This window comes from Echiichthys vipera, assembly GCF_963691815.1.
Source record: "Echiichthys vipera genome assembly, chromosome: 1".
Taxonomy (NCBI): Eukaryota; Metazoa; Chordata; class Actinopteri; order Perciformes; family Trachinidae; genus Echiichthys; species Echiichthys vipera.
In genome coordinates this window covers 24,111,113-24,130,028 of record NC_139826.1, presented here as the reverse complement: position 1 = coordinate 24,130,028, position 18,916 = coordinate 24,111,113, and the positions used below count along the sequence as shown (strand labels likewise).

Sequence of the window (18,916 nt, the reverse complement as noted above, 5' to 3'; positions counted from 1 at the left end):
ATGAGAGAGCCCAATAGATCTTATTATTTTAAAGTGTTGCATACTCAGCACAAAATACTTGGTTGTTTTAACAACTTTTTTCACTTTTTCTGTTTTTTAATTAGGTAGCTTTGAGTGGCTGTAATGACTGTTGACCATTATGCACTTCCAAGGTGGAGGTATTGTTCACAGAATAAAATCATATTGGCTTAGAAACTCAGAAGTCCAGAAATGAGATATTACAATATATATAATTTATTATGAGGCCAATTTTTGTCGTTGATGAGCTTGCTGACTTCATGCTTTATAAAAAAAGTTATTTAAAAAAATAAAAATAACATCTTGATCATTATGCTTGCAGTGTGGTCAGATAGAAAAGGGTCACTCACAACTGAACTTGAAACCACTTGTTTGGTGCATGTTAGATGAATCACAGGGGTTTTGATGGAAGTGTCATGATCAGCCATGATATCATCTTTTACCAGTCATTGAAAAGAGTTACACGCTTCACCAAATGAGCAGTTGAAATTTGTCAGGTTTGCTGCTGACATTAAACATTGCATAAGAACAAAACAAGATGAGTGTACTGTGCATACACAACGGAGGGTATACAGGTTTGAAGTGTCTTTAGAAATCCGAGCTCATGCTTCTGTCAGAATCGCTAATGCTGCGTCACATTTCTTCTTTCCTTTGACCCTTCACATTTTCATTGTGCATTCTCTTGATACATCGTGGTGTCCAAATACAAAACTTTTCTCTGAGAAATGACTGATTGCTTGGCCACCCTCCCAATTGGTAAATAATGTTAGAAAAAATAAACTGTTAAGGGCAGTGATACAACATTAACAAGCTGGAAAAAAGGTTGTCATTGGTTTTAAATAAATTCATACAGGGCTGTGCGATATGACCAAAATCCAATATAGATAATTTCACAAAACCTTCTATATATATATATATATATATATATATATATATATATATATATATATATATATATATATGTATGTATGTGTATCACAGTATAGCATGTTTTCTGGTAGTTCAATTAATAAATAACCACATGGTACAGCCTATTTACAGTATGTATACTCCTGTGTGAATTAAACAGTTGACAAATGAAACGTACTTAGGAGTATTTACTCATTTTATGGAGAAGAGCAGAATTAACATAACATGCAAGGATATGAACGAAAATTAGTCCAAATCTTGTAAATATTGCTGTGACACAATTAATCTGCTATTTTCAAAAAAAAAAAAACATTTTTATATCGTTTTGATGATATATGTAAAGAAGGACTTTAATATACCATGATATCTGCTCACATACATATGTGAAATCATGGGTTATGTAATCCAGTTGAGGTTAATCACATTTTTTTATTCATCTCATTTATTTCAAGCAGCATTCATTACAATAGCATTTGCACAGAAAACAGCAACATTTGAATGCAATTTGTGCCTCAAAAGGAGTGGGAAGAAGAAAAAATCTTATGTATACCCCACCCTTTTTTCTCATCAAGTGTCTTAAACAGAATGTGTATTGCCACTTCCTGAATGTATGCAAGTAAATGTAAATAGACAAAAACACACACAAAACACACATTAAACTGTAGTAATGTAAAGTTTGATGACCTTGATAACCATTTCTGAGAAGTTTGAGTTAATATGCTTGTTTTGTCAGTACAGACAACATTACTGTGTATCATGAAATGTCAATATTATTTTTACAATATCGATTCAATTTAAATACTATAAATGATCATATTGAATTATCTCTCAGCCCTTCATGCATTGCATACATGGTTTCCTTTCTCATGCCGGGGTCTGACGATGTCTACAAGTCACAAAAACAATCAATAGTCCAAACTAATTAATAGTGGACTGATAGTGTTATGAATGACAGCATTTTTATGGCTTTCTGTCTCAAGCACTCAGAGCAGTTGAATAAATGTTTATTTTCTTTAGCCCCAATCCATTTCTGAAAATCCCCAAATGTCCATCAGGAGAACAGTTAAAAATGGAAATAAATGAGATAAAAATGAGTATGCTTCACTGTAGCTGTTTTGCTCTGCTCCTCATTGAAGCATCAAGGCGTTAGAGTGAGTTTCAGTAAATCCATGGACTTCAGTGCTCCATTACAGCCACTTGCAGCACTCTGACCTGGTGGAAAAATGTGTCTGTAAGAGAAGGAAGGTGAAGTATATTTTACTTTACATGGAACTATAAGTTTAATTGAAAACTGCCAATAACATAACCTGGCTTTTATTTGTTTGTTTTTTCCTTTAAAAAATATGTTTCTTCAAACAAACTTCACAGCGACCTCATTTTTTTATTTTTAGCAGAACAGTATTATAATGGTTTGTTTTTCATTTGCAACACTGTTTTTGCCATTATAAAAAGCTTTCATGTAGTACATAGGGTATAATAGAGAGTAAACACTCATAACCCACCTCTCAACATCTGTAATAGAATTAGGTATCCAACAGTATTTGATCATATTGTATATTTATGGTTTGTTATCATATGTCTTTGTGTTTTGATACTTGCTCAAAATGACACTCCCTCCATTCTTTTTATGTGCCTTTTTTTCTTTCTGACTGTGTGTTATGCAAACTAATGAGTCACCAAACAATCCAGAATGTCAACAGCAGTCTAACTCCTTTTTTACTATCTGCAACTTAACCAGACTTTTCCCCACTCTTCATCTAGTTCAATGTAACTATTTGAATGCTTTTGAAATTACAGTGTGTGTCAGCATGCTGGAGCAACATTTTTTGGACAAACTAAATACCCTGTGTTATTATTCTTTTTAACAAATTTGAATAAAATTTTACTGTTCAGCTCTTATTGCTCATTCGCTGTCTCATTTTTATATTCCAGGAAGTTCCCTCTGAAGCAGGGAGTGTCTGCATATAAAATGGTCTGCAGTTCTCTGCTTCATAGGTCAGAAGCTTGTTTATTTTGTCTCTGTGGCTACGTTCAGTCCCAACGAAATGAACTTTTGTAGCAAAAAAATAAAGAAATTCAAAGTAAACGCTCCAATAATTGGCATGCATAATATTGTACATATTAATGTTTTGAACTTCCCTCTCCATTTCATCCTTTTTCGCTAATTTTTCAGTAAACCATGAACAAAACGCTAATAATAATGATACATTCATTCAGTTTTTTAGTTGAAACTTAGTTTATTCTCAAGTATTTTTAGTCGTATCTCTTTAAAAAAAAAATTTTTTTTAAAGGATTGCTCACCTCTCAGCTCTTCTTTGGCCCTTTTTTAGCCACACCTATACTTCACATACTGTACATTTACAAATCCTCAGCATCACAGACACACACACTTAAGATCCAATAATAGGGGGAAATTGTAATTGGATGTAACAAAAAAATGCTAAACAAAACCAAAAAATAATGAACAAATTTTGCTGCTTAAATGGGACTGCTAGCCAACACTGGTTGAGAGGCCTTTATTCACTGTCTAATCATTTGCACTGTAGATGCCATGTCCTCCTCTATGACCATGGAAGGCCCCCGCAGTGCTTTTTCCACCTCTTCCAGCCCCACCATGCATTCCAGTGCTTCAGCCAGTGACCAGAACCCAATTCACAGCGGCAGCGGCAGCGTTGACCTGGAAGACGCCAGGAATAGCAGAGCTGTTCCAGAGGTCGTCGGAGCAGAAGGTGGGAATGGTACTGGCACCAGGGGCAGCAGTGAACTAGGGGGAGGAAGAGGCGTAACATCGCAGGAGGCTCAGCCACACCACCAGATGACTCCATCTAAACGCCGTACCATATTGAACATCTCACCACCCCCACAAGACCTGTTTGATGACAGCCAGATGTCCTGCCAGGATGAAACATCCCTGGACTCAGAGCAGAGTAACAGCATCTGGATGGAAGATTCTGTCTCCAACTTCAGTATCATGAGCACCGTCTCTTACAATGACAACACAGAGGTGCCACGAAAGTCCCGCAAACGTACCCCTCGGCAAAGGCCTGGTCCTAAGTCATTGCCTGCAGGGGAAGCCAGCATGGACGTGTTTGATGCAGACAGTGCCAAAGGTCCACACTTTGTCCTGTCACAGCTAGGCCCTGACACCAAGACCGGATCAAAAGGAAGGTTTGTGTAACCAGTGGATTAAGTTTGAAATACGACGAGTTTGACCTGTTATATTCTAATGTCCATGTCTTGCCCCTCTACATCTTATGAAGTTGTCAAATGAAGCTATGGATATATACAGATGGGTGAAAATGAAAGGAAAAACAATATTAGTTAAACTCTTAATTGGGTACTTCATTCCGTATTACAGTTGTCTGAAAGGCCCCTCTGCATAATCTCATACAGCAATCATCCTGACTGTCAGAATAGGTATTATCAGGAAATCACACATTGCACAACAGATGTAAATCTTCTGCAGATTACTCTGGTCCCAAATTTCCCACTACACTTTGAGTGAAGAAGAGCGGTTAGATCAGAGAGGAGGAGGGGCAGGATACTGAAGTACAAACAATGGTCGGCCACAGTGAATCACAGAGCCTCTCTCAAAGACCTAGGATAAGCAGAGCTGATTAAATAAACAGATAACTCTGAATGCTTTAAAAGCTGCGGATAGAATATGCTTGGTTGATGAAGGGCCTGTTAACTCTAACTCTAACATTTCTTTTACACAACAATATCATAATAAGACAGCTAGGTTCAAATGTTAGAATGAAAAGTAATCTACTGGTGTCTCTGTCAAACTGGTCTTTGTTACAGTTCTGATGATCCTCAGACAACCAACCATAAAGGAGGAACTCTTTCAATGCAATACCCACAGAAGAGTGAGGGGAAGGAGTTAAAGATCTTCATCCAGCCGGAGACTCAGCACCGAGCCCGCTATCTGACTGAAGGCAGCAGAGGGTCAGTGAAGGACCGCACTCAGCAGGGCTTTCCTACTGTAAAGGTACCTGTTATACCCCTGACACAGCCTCTATAATGAAGTCTGTAGTCTTCAATATTGTAACCACTAATGCTGCTCCAAATAACACCAAACCTCTGCAGTAGCATGATACAAGTCCCTACACATTAGTATGTGAACACAAAGTTTATTAAAAGAGTGTTTTGAAAGACTTACCTGCTGGCCCCGGTACAAGCTGCTCCATTCAAGTCAATTATCAAATGTAATCCAAAAGGAAGGGGCCCATTGATGATTATTTCCAGCAAAACACTTAAACATTGTGGTTTGTGGCAGTTTGGGGAAATGTCCCACAGAGCAGTCCCTGCAGCACCGAAACGCAGATCTCAGGGGTCAGGGGGCGTGTGTTGTTGCTGGAAGACGCACAGTGTGTATAAGATTTGCTATTTTTAGAGCCAAAGGAGCATTGGGGTAAAACACAAGTCAAATAAGTTCAAAGCGGAAGAATATTTTAGCCTTAATATTACCCCTTTTATATCAATTACTCACCCGGTGTTGAATTAAGGTCATAGTGTTTGAAAAAGTGGAAAGTGTCTTCTTTTGTAAGTGGCTACATCCACACTACTATGCTTTCATTCTAAAACAGCGATTCCAAACAAAAAGGATTTTTGTCCATGCAAGTGTTTTAGTTGCATATGACCATTCACGTTTAATGGGCAAGTAAAGTAAGTAAAGAAAGTAACAGACGAGTAAAGGCGGCACAGATTGGGAGATGTTGCAAAGCAAATACAGTGACATATTAGAACTCAGAGCATTATCCATCGCCAGGGGACGCCATGGCAAAGGGAACAATGTATCCACACAAGAAGGTTGAAACACAAAAGAATGACATGTCTGCATCATTATTTCCAAATTCTTAGTCTTAGTTCTGCTCTTTCACACTAAAATGCAACCCAAAGGTTTTTGCACTAAAAGGGGCTCAGTGTTTCCAAACAGCTCCGTTTTAGGGGCTCAGAAATGCTAGAGTTGTGTGGACGGTAGGCATAAACTTAGCAAAAGATATTTGTTTTTAAATGAAAATGTAGCAGTGTAGCTTCAATATGCTCGGTAGGGGTGTCCCAATCAAGTTTTATTGTGCCCCAAATGGTGTGTTAATACTAATTGCTTGTCAATGCCAGGTCAAATTCACTATTTGTTAAATAGTCACTCTGCATTATGATTTCCTATTATATTTTAATACCATTTTAAAGTGATTTGTAATATATATGTGGAGAGAGGATTGTCATTGTACAAGTTTTGTGTCAGAAAGGTTTGGGCTGGATTTGAACAGCTCCTGTTCATCCCTAGCATAAATGAAACACACAGTCTTTGCGGTTGACAACCACCTGCATTACGTTTGAGGCGTGGTGTGAGGTTATCTGCAAAGGTTTTATGACAATCTACCAATTATATTTCTCTCTTCACAAGTCCTGACAGTACAGATAACGAGCATAGAGGTCAGAAATAGAAGGTAACAATAGAAGATAAATAAACTAGATAAGAATGCAGTACACATGAGGCTTAATTGCTTGATGAGAAGTTAGGGGCATCTACTGGACAGGTAGGGAAGCATCTGTATAAAACACGTTTTATAATGCATACTGTTTATTGCTTTTCAATTGTTTTTACTTACACAGCTGGAGGGCGTGCATGAGCCAGTGGTTTTGCAGGTGTTTGTGGGCAACGACAGTGGGCGTGTTAAGCCTCATGGTTTTTACCAAGCTTGCAGGGTGACCGGCCGCAACACCACGGCCTGCAAAGAGGTGGACATTGATGGCACAACTGTCATCGAGGTGTCCCTTGATCCAGGCAACAACATGACACTAGCGTACGTACTTTTCTTGAGATTGAAATTGGGTAGTTTTTGTGATCAATATTACTCCTATAAAGAATGTCATTTTATTGTTTATATAACCCACAGACAGAGAAAATGTTGCTTTTATCTGCCTAGTTGTACTACTAACATTGTCTCTCTGTGCAGGGTGGACTGTGTTGGGATCTTGAAACTCCGAAATGCTGATGTCGAGGCTCGCATTGGTGTGGTTGGATCAAAGAAGAAGAGCACGCGCGCTCGGCTGGTGTTTCGTGTCAACATCCCCCGCCCAGATGGATCAATGCTCACACTACAGACTCCCTCATCTCCAATCCTGTGTAGTAAGTCGGTCTCCTGTTTGACTCTGTGGAAATGCTTTTATATGTGCAGACATTCTAGTGTATTACTTCAATATATTAAACTAATTTCACTAGAATTAAAATAATCTAAACAGACAGCTGACCTGTATTTTACATAGTTAATAATTATCATCAGAGCTATTTTCATCTCTTTAATAGGAGAAGTCCTGTTTCTGAAGTTTGGTCTACCCTGAGGTCAAGAGACTGTTGTCTTTTAATTTCCACATTTGGAGACAGTGTGTAAAGATCCCTTCTGATTCAAGTGTTATTTGATAATGCGTAGTGTATGAGGGTGTGGCAGGTTTCATAAACAGGAAAGACGCTTAGGGCTATAAGAATGTGTAAGTGGATTTGGGAGAACTGCTTTGAGAGAGACAGGGGAGAAAAAATGGAAAGGACGAAACAATAGAAGTGTGTGGACTTCTATTGTTTACACAAAGCTAGCATGCAATCCAGGGAAATATCTTTCCGCAAAGTGTGTGTGTGTGTGTGTGTGTGTGTGTGTGTGTGTGTGTGTGTGTGTGTGTGTGTGTGTGTGTGTGTGTGTGTGTGTGTGTGTGTGTGTGTGTGTGTGTGTGTGTGTGTGTGTGTGTGTGTGTGTGTGTGTGTGTGTGTGTGTGTGTGTGTGTGTGTGTGTGCGTGAGGATACAGTAAGCTTATCATGTGATAAGTGCACGATAATACAACAGAGCTGGTTTTTGTTTTTGAAACACACTTTCAGAATTAAAAATCGAATTATTAATTAAAAAGATAAAATCTAAATCTACAAGTGGGATTGCGACAGTGGATTGTGCTGCAGAAGGCTGTTGAATTAACTTTTTTTGTGTTAATTTTTTAGTTTTAATTAAATACCATTTCCAGCACTTACCTCTGTAATTGAACCATTTAGGATTAAATGAATTACTTTGAGACATTATAAACATACTTATGGGTGAAAATAAGTCTAAACTGATTTGCTCTATAGTTCCGTTTATTAAGGCCTGTATTTCTCAGTGAAAATCCACACTGTTTATATCTGCTCTGTTTTCAGCTCAGCCTGCAGGAGTGCCTGAAATCCTGAAGAAGTCACTACACAGCTGTACAGTGAGGGGTGGAGAAGAGGTCTTTATCATTGGCAAAAACTTTCTTAAAGACACCAAAGTCATATTTCAGGAGAATGTATCTGGTAAGAAATGATTGTTTTTTAGAATATGATTGTCCTTGGATTCTTTGGGTTCATTCACCAAAACTTTTCTCCAGTAAACATGCTGCACATTGTCTGTTCCAGATGAGAAATCGTGGAAGGCAGAGGCCGATATTGACATGGAGCTGTTTCACCAGGTAAATTGTGATCGCTCTTGTGTTATTTTTGCACCGAATTGCCAATTACTAATCAGCTGAGTAGATAGACCTAGCCGTTTGAGATTTGTATGGGGCTTTAGATGTAATCATCTTAAAAGGCTGCTGGTTCAAAGGTTTGAGTAGTCTCATTGTGTTCTGACCTAATTACACTCAGTCTCAAAGGCTATACTGAGTGTGTCTCAACAGTCCAGTTTGAGACACTTTAAACCTTTGCCCTTGGAAACAAAATGGTCAGAATTAGAGAGAGTTTGTGAATCTGCAGGTAAAAGAAACGGTTCTTTTGTTGAACTCATTGGATGTAATTTTGGTTTTTGTTAAAGGGTAAATTGTAATATGAAATATGTATACTGTAATATGAAAATTGATTTAGTATTTATTTTCAAAAGGGAGACTTTTAACACATACTTACATTAAAACAATGGTTTCAAGTTTAGTTATAATAAAATGTTCAACTTCCCTTCCCTTCTGTTTTCAGTCCTTTAAGGCTTATTATAACCGGTAATATTGATACTAATTGTGTAACACTGTATGCTGTGAAACTACGGTATATTGTAACTGTATTTTTTGAAATCATACTTTGAAAATGTCATCCCTTCGCAACCCCATGTCTGACTGAAACATATAGTGTGTTTTTGCAAGGCCTAACAAACATGTTGTTGCATTTTCTAACTCAGAACACATTAAACTTAATTTCAGTTGGCAGTCTGCTTTTCTGCTCTTTTATGAGGCAACACTACATTTTTCAAAGCTTTACTGCCTCCAGCTGTTAATAAGAGGGATTAAAATGTTATTCAGTTGAGGAATGCAGCTATTGCCCCGGTCATTTGGTAGATATGGCCACACTTAGTTTGCCCGATCACTTAGGAAGAACGTCCTAGAGATATGAACTGCATGAAGAGCATAACTGATGAATATTTTAAGATCCAAATGTGTAAAAAAAACAACCTAAATATTAGATTTATATAATTTATAAAACAAATCTTCATAACTGAAGGCAGTCATCATTGTGTAAACCCAATCTGCACATTCATTCATGCATTCACTTCACTAGGTTGTGTCGGTAGGTACAAAATACAGACAAAGTGATGACCTGCTCATCTAAATGTTACTCCTCATTTAGATGATTATTCTCTAGTTGTTCTAATCCGCTCACATTTTGACTCAGATAAGAGTGGTTGGGCCTACTTTAGTATTCATTCTTTTTTTTATTATTTTTTGCTGACTTTTTTTATTTTGAATGAACACCCCTCTAGAATCACTTGATAGTGAAGGTTCCTCCGTACCAGAACCAAGCCATCACCTCGTCGGTGTGTGTGGGAATCTATGTGGTGACGAATGCTGGGAGGTCCCATGATGTTCAGCCTTTTACCTACACTCCAGATTCAAGTTGGTCCCAATCAATTCCTCTTCATCTGTCTCTTTTTGCAATCGGCTGCTAGGGAGACCAGCTTGTTAGATGGCATGTAAACTTCTAATTGCAAGGTCACTATTTACAGAGTACTTTTTAGATTGACTGGCAGGCATGACAGCTGGCTCACCACCTTCAGTTTAGAAGGATCAGAGCAAGTATTAGCAATCATTAACAAAATCTTTCATCAGCACTTTTTGTAATTGTAAGGTCTTCAGTCGGAACAAAACATGGAAAGATATGATAATCAAATTATTGTGCTGTACTGTATGTTTTCATTGTTTTCGAGTTTTGTGAATCTGTTGATGTTTGCCCTTGTAGCAAAAAACGATGTTCCTGTGAAGAAAGAGGCGCCTTCTCCAGTGAAGACTTGTTCATTTGATGAACAAATTAAAGGTTATTTTACCTTTGTTTACTATACTATATAACCATGACTGTATTCTCCCATTTGGACTGCCGCCACTTGTACAAGACGTAAAAGAAGACATTATAAGAATAAGACGTAATGTATTCTTTGATCTTGCTCCTACAGTTCTAGATGGTGCCTTGATGCCTTCGATGTTGCCTTTAGTGAAGAGAGAAGATGTCACTCCGATGGAGGTCACCAACAACCTCAAATCTTCTGGTGTATTTAAGGTAATATATTGACATGTACCCTTATTAAAGACCTCCTTAAAAGCTTCACATAGTGAAAAGTATTAAGATTGAAGAGAAAACTGAGAAACTGCTCTTTGTATCCCTCTCGTTTACTGTCCCTTCAGTCCCCTGTTGTTTCCCTTCTGTCTGTAGATTACTACAAAGAGAGGAAATTGAATTAAGGATGAAAGTTTCAAACAGAGTTGTCTTTTTAAACAGCTAAATGATAGTCACATCAATAATGTTGTGTTTGCTAACTTTCTACATACAGCTTACACAGAAGGGGCAGATATACAACTGTCAATTTATGACGCAGGGCATGTTTTAGCTCTTTTGTCTTTGTAGAAAGAATAAAAGTCAATGTTGCAAATGAGAATATGGATCAATGAGAGAAAAAAAGTTTATGTTGGGCAACATTTGACAATCAGATTCAACTATGTAAGCTCTTAGTCAGGGACACCCCCCCAAAAGGTGTTAAATGCAGAGAGTTTTGACAATAAATGTTGAACAATGAAACCAAACACAGAATCTAAAAGCACATGTTTTATTTTGTGTTTTCAGCAGACTGGTGATCTGTGTCCAGCCCAGCAGAACCCAGACATGACTGCAGGACATCTAAATAAAAACAGACCATTCCCTAACAACCTGTCTCAGCCTGCAGGCGACCCTGACAAAGGCCAGGCTCCTGTTTTTCCCAACACAGAGCCCTTAAGCACTATCCAGAAGCAGGACATTGCGACCACCAGCTCCTTCTCTGTGCCTGCAGACTCTCTGCTCCAACAGGGATCACAGCAGTTCCTCCTGGAGCCCAGAGAGGGTCAGGAGCGGCCCGGGAGCAGCTCTGGAGCTGTGGGGAGGCTGTGTGGAGAAGCTGCGGCTCAGCAGCAGCAGCTGCCACTGTTCCCCCCAGACGAAGTAGCCCAGCTGGAGGAGGCGGTGAGGCAACTTAAAGCCAAAGGGTTCTGTAACTTACCACTTCAGTCTGACTCAATGGCCAAACAGCAGCAACAACACATCCAGCACCAACAACAGATCCAAAAACAGCAAATTCAACAACAACAGCAGCAACAGCAACAAATCCAGCAACAACAGCTTCAACAGCAGCAACAGCAGCAGCAGTTTCAGCTGTTTCAGTCACAGATTCAGATGCAGTGTGGCATGTTTCAGGATGCCCCTCAGGCCAAGAACGTCGAGCAGCAAGGCTCATCACAAGGAGTGATGCCAAACCAGGGAACGCTTTTCCAACAGGCCCAGCAGCAGCAGCAGCAGCAGCAGCAACAGCAACAGCAGCAACAAGCAGCTCTCTTTCAGCAGGCGAGTGACTTGCTCTCTATTCAGACCAACTTCCTCCAGCAGACACCCTCGCACCCTTCACCACCCATGTTCCACAATCCCAGTTCTTTGGCTGAAACACAAGATCCACAGGTCGGGTTGTTTCAGAAAGCCTCTCAGGAGCAGGTCCAGGCTGCTCTCTTCCAAAACAGCATGACAGTACTACAGTCTCCAGACCAGCGGCCCTCAACTCCGGGACTTTTCCTCCCTCAGACATCCCTTCCCTCTCAGCTTACAACCAGTAGCGCTCAACAACAGCAACAACAACAACAACAACAACAACAACAACAGCAGCAGCAGCAGCAGCAACTAGCCTTCCTCAATGCTCTACAAACGTCTTCCCCTGAACCACAGCCAGTATTTCAGTCTCAGACCCAGCTCTCCCCCATCCAACAGAGAAGCCCCATGGAGCAGCAGCAGCAGCCCTCCCAGCCTCAGCCCCACACACCGGCAGCCCAGCAAACCTCCCTGTTTCAGAACATCGCCCCACATCCATCTGCAAACACACTATCTCCAGGCCAGCAGCAGCAACAGCAGGCTGGCTTATTGTTCTGCAACAACCCCCTGTCCACTCAAGATCAGGCCTCCAGCCTTCTGTTCAGCAGCCAGGGTCAGATTCCACCACTGACCAGCAGCAGTTTAGTTTCCCAGGATCCCCAAAACCCCTCTCTGCTCTTTTCCCAAGCCAGTATAGTGACAGTAAACCAGCAGGATCGCTCTGAGCCCATGACTTTAGGGAACCCCACCAATCCACGACAGCAAGTCATGTTTCAAGAGCAACAACCGATGCAGCTGGGCAGCAGCTCAAGCAACCGGCAGGAGCAGCCTGTGGGCCTCTTTATGCCTCAGTCTAACATGGCCTCTCTGCAAAGGGGACTGGCCACGCAGGAGCTCGCACAGTCAGCCATGTTTGCCACACAGAATGGTGTGGCAAACCTCCAGACGACCACCTCCTCCCCTGTTCAACAGCCAGGGACTTTGTTTCAGACAGCCATCAGTGCGAGCATCAGTCAGCCCAGCCAGCCTCAACAGCCGGGCCTCTTCCTTTTTGGGATAGAGAACGGTAAGAAATTGAATACACACATGTACACCTTTAAACCTGTTGAGGTTGTATGAATGCAAATATTTAAAGAACTATCTACAAAATTGACTGATGAAAGGTTTTGTTTACTCCCTCAGCAAATTAAATGGGAAACCAAGTCAGAAATCGACAGTATGTGCAACCTGAAAAAAGAAATCTCCTTTAAGTCCCAAAAGACATTGATTTACACATTCCATAATTGATTTAGAAATGTTGCTTTCAGCCACATCGTGTGCTCGATCGAGTTGCTCAGTTGTCATGGAGATAAGATGTATAATATTTAATTTATATATATTACATATATAACAAAGTTAATTCTTGTGATCATAAGTTCAAACATAGTCTTCACGTTCACCTAGTTTTATGCTAATTGTCCTTCCATTTAATTTCAATGCACTTCAAATAAATTAACTCGTATGAAAGCACAAAGGACAAACAAACGCAGAACATTACGCTGTAAGTGTGAGGTTTGCATTCTGTTCCCTCTTCGCAGAATGTGGCCAGCTGATGAACACTCCTGGAAACACGCTGTCGGATCAGATAATAGCCATCAGCCAGTCTGGTCAGAACCAAAGAGAGAGTGACGCACACATCCAGTCCTTGCTCAACCAGTCCCTGTCTCAGTCTGGACCCGTGCAGAACAGCATGACTGCCTCTCAGAACATGGAGAAGATTGATGACCTGCTGGTCAGCCTGCAGGAGTCAGGCAGCAACTTAACACGTTCATACTAACCTTCATACAGGGTCACAGATTTGTCTTTTAATTCCATATGTGGAATAATTTTAAAATGTAGTGAAATCACTTGCAGTAAGATATTTATGAATTAGCCCAGCATTATGAACTTTGAGACAAACATAAAGTTATGTACTTATATCTGATCACCAAATATCTTTCTGCCCTACTTACACAGTATTTGGTTGGCTTCAGGGGCTGATGATTTATTTGGAAAGAGCAGTGAAGGTGTTTTTCTGCTTCCTTCCAAAAAAAAGTCCGGATGAGTTGCATAAATGATATCTGTTATTACATTATAACTGGACAAATTAATATCCAGACAGTGAACTAGGAATTTGGTTTGTAATTTCTTGGCTGAGTCGGCGGGCCGAGAAAAGTGAATTCCCTTTGTCTTTAAGACTGACTGACTCCCTGTTATAGCAAAAGTAGGGATGGACTTGTTCTGTCAGAAAAGCAGCATAGGGCGCTTTTCTTCAAACTTTTACTGCGAAATTACAGTAACTTTGTGGTCTTGTTAATCCATTTAACTTGTGAAGTTTTGTGTGTATCTGTAGATGGATTGTCAGTGATGTTATCTGTGACGGCTTACATGGTGTTTTCCAAAGTATTCTCCAAAGTGTTTAGTGGTTTCCATGAATAGTGTTCCCTTTAATGCTTTTTTTTTGTATTTTTGTTGCATGGAAGGTGTAGTGTGCGGTATAGCAGGAAAGTTTAGAGAGACTTTGGTATGTATGGTTGATTAAACGGAAGATAGTCGATGTTGGCGTAAAATGTATTTTCACCCAACAGTGCAGAAAGTGAATTGAAAGATGGTTTGAGATGAGGCAGAGAAATGAGAGGTAGAAGAAAAGTAGAAACGTGTTTTACACTGTAGTCACAAACAAGTGTCTTATATGTGGGTGCTGATTATTTCAGTGTTGTAGCAGTGAGCTTGCACCTGATAATATAAATATGTTCACTCTAGCTGTCTCTGATAGCCCACAGTGACTTTGGTTTTATGACGTAGAAAGAAACAGTGCTCAGTAGGCGTATAACTGAAGTAATGTGGTATTATGTGGCCTTGCTAAATTAGATCTAGTCTTGTCTAGACCTGTTTGGTGCAGTAATATGTATAAAATAATATTTGCAGTTCAGCCAACAGCTGTCTGTGTGGCGGTGCAGTGAAGGCGATCACTTCCAGCTGTGAAACATATCTTTCAGTACGAGATACTTTACCATCTCCACCACAGTGTACAGACAGCACTGTGTTATATAAGCAGACATGTTCAGGCTAACATTTAGTCTGTATTCAGCAAAAAACAAACTGTGTCAGTTTGATTCTTTTTAGAACAGATTCTCTTTTAACGCATTACAAAGAGGCGAATCTTATAAGAAAGTGTGGCGGTGGAAATATAACAAATACTGGCTGAGACTTTTTTAAAAACATGTATATTCAACACTTAATGATGCTATGTTCTTTGTGACCACGAGGGTACAGTACAGTCCCACAAGAGGTGGTGTGATTTTTTTTTCAACCACCTCTTCCTCATTGTTTACAGTGAAGAAGATACTTTTTTTACATGCTGTTACAACTTTCAGCTATTCATTCCAAAAACCTAATACATTTTTTATTCCTGAAAACCAGCTTAGAAATCTGGACAAATGAGGAAAAAATGTGGATCGAGACATTATTATTCAAATAATCTAATTTCAGTTGACATATACCTCTTACTCAAACACATCTACAGTAGAGAGAGTAGAATGTAATTTAGTATATTATTATTATTATTATTATTATTATTATTATTATTATGTGTTTTGGTGTCATTTTATTGGCATCATTCTGCGTCAGGCACGCATGAACTGGAATAGTATTCTTAAACCAGCTAGAAAAGAGCCTTTTTAAGAAAACAAACAAAACAAAAAACAGTTTTATTAATGTGATGGATTTAGTGAATGTTGAGGAGAAGCTACAGCTGTACATTATACATCTCATCCAGGTTAAGGTATTAACATGCAGGAACAGAGCCCATTTTACATGTTTTCTTGTAAATGCAATTGTCTGCAATTGACCATTGGCCTCAGGACCAAAGTTTGACTCGAATCTTGCTTTGCATAACTCCTGGGGACAGGCCAGTTTTATGGCTCGTGCATTTTTATTCCTTTTTTTCTCCTTCTTAAGAAAACACAAACATAGATAATTTCATTATTAGGCATGATGTCCTGCTGCCGCACTTTTCCTTCTTTTTGTTTTGGGGAAAACAAAAACATGTTTGTGTCATTTTTAGTTTCACTGCAAGTGTGTGCGCGCGTGAAAAAGGGGCTGGTCTCTGATGATGACAGATTGACTCAGTTTTACGCCCCAGTCGTTATCTTGTTTTCTATGTACAGTTTGTTAGAAACACATAAACATCGTTACATTTTATACACTTTACAGTCAGAAACAGCTGTTGTGGTCTGATGGAGATTATGTACACTTGACTAATGTGATTTTGAGGAACTACGGCGTGTCAGTTTGAGCGGCTGTGAGTGGTTTTTAAAGGGACCCTACTCCTGAAGGAAACCTGACTTTGGAGAAAAGAGCTATCTGTGATTGGCTTTCTTCACCTTGTGAGTATTTATGATTGTATTTGTTTTTGTTTGTTTTACAAAGTTTAGATCTTTTTCTTTCTTTTTTTTTTTTTAAATCTTTGTAGAGCCTGTGCCAGAGAAGCATATTTAATTTATTTGTGTGTTGTTTGTTATCTAAATTGTTTCCCCCTATACAGTTGTGTTTGGATATGTTCTGTCTTTATTGATGACAGCAGTGTGAATTGGCCCCTCACACCTGCTGATATTGTAACTGGCACCTTGAGATGAGACTGTAAAGTGCTTTGTACACTATGAATAAAATGTACATTCCTGTGTGTACAGTTACACATTTGTTATTTTGTAATAATATACACCTTAATGTGCATGTACATCATGTGCTTGTTCAAGACTTATAATTGTAGTATAGTTTTTGACTAATCATTTTTGCTGTCAAAATCAGAAATACTTCAGAACAGGACCAACAAATTTCAGTATTTTTACTGTGAATAGAACTGAATGTGATCATACAGGATGGCTGCAAATGTCTCATATTAGACCCAGAACGCTTTTTTATACACACACTGTGGAGGTAATTACTTTTTTGAAATTACTGTTTCCTCATTTGTGTATTTACACTGTAACTGGAGAGCATGTTTAAAAGCATGGCTCATTATACAGTCACTACTATCTGTGGGAAAGAGTGGGGTTGTTGATAAAAGTTCTCATATTCCCTTAATATGCTACAGACTAACTTTCTCTGTTTCTTGCAACAGAACAAATGATTTTCTTTCAACATTACCCGTCAATATCAACAAATTGAATCTGCTATTACAGATGTTCAGGCTGTTTTGTTTTTTTCCATAAAATGTCACTTCAGACACTAGTAGATATTGTACATGTGCCCTGAGGAGATGTTGTAGTAGTGACCAAATTAATGTTTTGCCATTGTTGCCTGTTTAATACCCCACTGGTTCTGCCGGTGATGATTAGTCCTCATTAACTAGAATGTTTTAAGCCATAAGACTTTAAATGTACTTTAAATGCTCGACAACAGTGACCAGATAAATGTGGTTGTGGTTGATAAACGTGTTGTGCAATTTCTGTCATGCATCTAACGTGTTCGTACTGAAGTATCCATTGCATTTATGTTATAAAACTTAGATGCAGACAAATTTTCCCTGAAACTGCTATGCAGCTAATATACTGTAAATGTAGATCTGTTAGTTTTTGAATATATATTTTTCTAAGTAGTATCTCCCTTTTGCAGCATAAAGGAGAAACCAAAGTAGATGTTCTTTCTATTATTTATGTTGCTTGAGATATTCTCTGATACTCTGTGTGCCGTCTGTAACCGATTTTTTTAGTCAGTTGCAATTCAACTTCCTCTTCTCAACAACCATCTCAGTCATTGATTTTTGTTCAGTCTTTATTGCTTGTAGGGTTTATGTGGCTCCAGGCTTACTGTTTACTGGTCCAGTGGTTCCTAATATTTCTGAGTTACCAGGATGTCTTGTCGTTCTCACAGTAAAAGTCAAGACATTTAATTGTTTTGAATTGTTTTGTCCTGTAATTAAGGAACAATGTGGATTACAAATTCTGCAAAACATCAATCTTCATGTAATTTGTTCCCACTCTGGTATTATTGTTTTCCAAAATCAATTTTGCTTACTCCACATTTCTTTAACATCTTTTAAGTCTCTTCACTCCCAACACGAGTGAACCACTCTTCTAGTAAACAGTCTATTTTTGATCCTGGAAATGACAAGAGGGAAAATGTGCCTTTTTGTTTCTAACCATTTGAACAACTCTCAAATAATCACCCTTGGGAGGGGGTAACCTATAATTTTCTTTTGTTGGGATGTTTTTATTATCTTGCAATTAAATTTCTGTAAACTTGCTGCTATCTATAATAAACATATATACCTTAAATGTTGGCACTATGAGCTTTTTTTCATTGCTACTACAGAAAAATATGTGACTGTGAGATAACGATTCACAATGATTCAGAAATATGTGTTTTCAGTTTCAGTTTTAATTGTTAAAGCACCCGCCCTGACACATCTGAAGTTACTGGCCTGTGACTGATGGCTGGTGTTATTTTTTAATTCTTACTGATATACTCTGTCATCAATCGGACTTCTTTAGAATATACAGTATAAAGCAAATTAAAAGCATATAAAAATGAACAATACAGGAAAATATGTTAGTCCTCCTTGTGCAACACTGGGAAAGCACCTAAGCCTAACTTTGACTTTTTTTTTTTTTTTTTTAAAGGATGAACTTCCAGTTAGAAACCACATGATGGCAGTTATGTCAACAGAACATCCCCTCTGGCTCCTTAATCCTGCTACCAGCCGCATATACAATGTACTGTAGGTTAGTCAGGCCTTGTTTCACAGTTTATCTTGACTTTAAAATCTGACTAATAGAAATCGGTTGAGGCCTTGATATAACCTTATTGATTGCCCGCTTGATAATGTATTATCCATATTATCAACTAATGTGTCATTACAGACTAAATGCAGATCTTCACAAAAATAAAAATTACAATCAAAGAATACATTAAGCTACAGTTTATCAATGTGTCTGTATGAAGAAGGGGGCTACTAAGTACCGACTGTTAGCTGTCCTGGCCTCTCAATTGTGGAACAAACTTCCCATTGACATCAGGACGGCAGAAACTCACACATCTTCCATCGCAGACTGAAAACTCCTCTGTTAAGACTGCACCTTGGCCCATAAAAAACAATCATT

General features: G+C 38.9%; 1 protein-coding gene across 5 annotated transcripts in view; it reads left to right on the top strand.

The window, feature by feature from the left end:
* The window catches only part of nfat5b (nuclear factor of activated T cells 5b), a 34,497-nt gene extending 16,406 nt beyond the window's left edge, over nt 1-18,091 (top strand). For 2 of the 5 annotated variants that reach the window (XM_083912386.1, XM_083912388.1), the window contains exons 3-13: nt 3,474-4,095; nt 4,732-4,918; nt 6,547-6,737; nt 6,891-7,063; nt 8,112-8,246; nt 8,349-8,401; nt 9,676-9,808; nt 10,152-10,226; nt 10,363-10,466; nt 11,028-12,861; nt 13,373-18,091. In XM_083912386.1, coding sequence (XP_083768512.1) covers nt 3,474-4,095; nt 4,732-4,918; nt 6,547-6,737; nt 6,891-7,063; nt 8,112-8,246; nt 8,349-8,401; nt 9,676-9,808; nt 10,152-10,226; nt 10,363-10,466; nt 11,028-12,861; nt 13,373-13,611 — 3,746 coding nt within the window. In that variant the 3' untranslated portion in view covers nt 13,612-18,091. Of the gene's footprint in view, nt 1-973; nt 2,923-3,473; nt 4,096-4,731; nt 4,919-6,546; nt 6,738-6,890; nt 7,064-8,111; nt 8,247-8,348; nt 8,402-9,675; nt 9,809-10,151; nt 10,227-10,362; nt 10,467-11,027; nt 12,862-13,372 lie in introns of those variants that run through there. The other 3 variants (XM_083912389.1, XM_083912390.1, XM_083912387.1) reach the window with 3 other exon arrangements.
* The last annotated feature ends 825 nt before the right edge of the window (nt 18,092-18,916 follow it).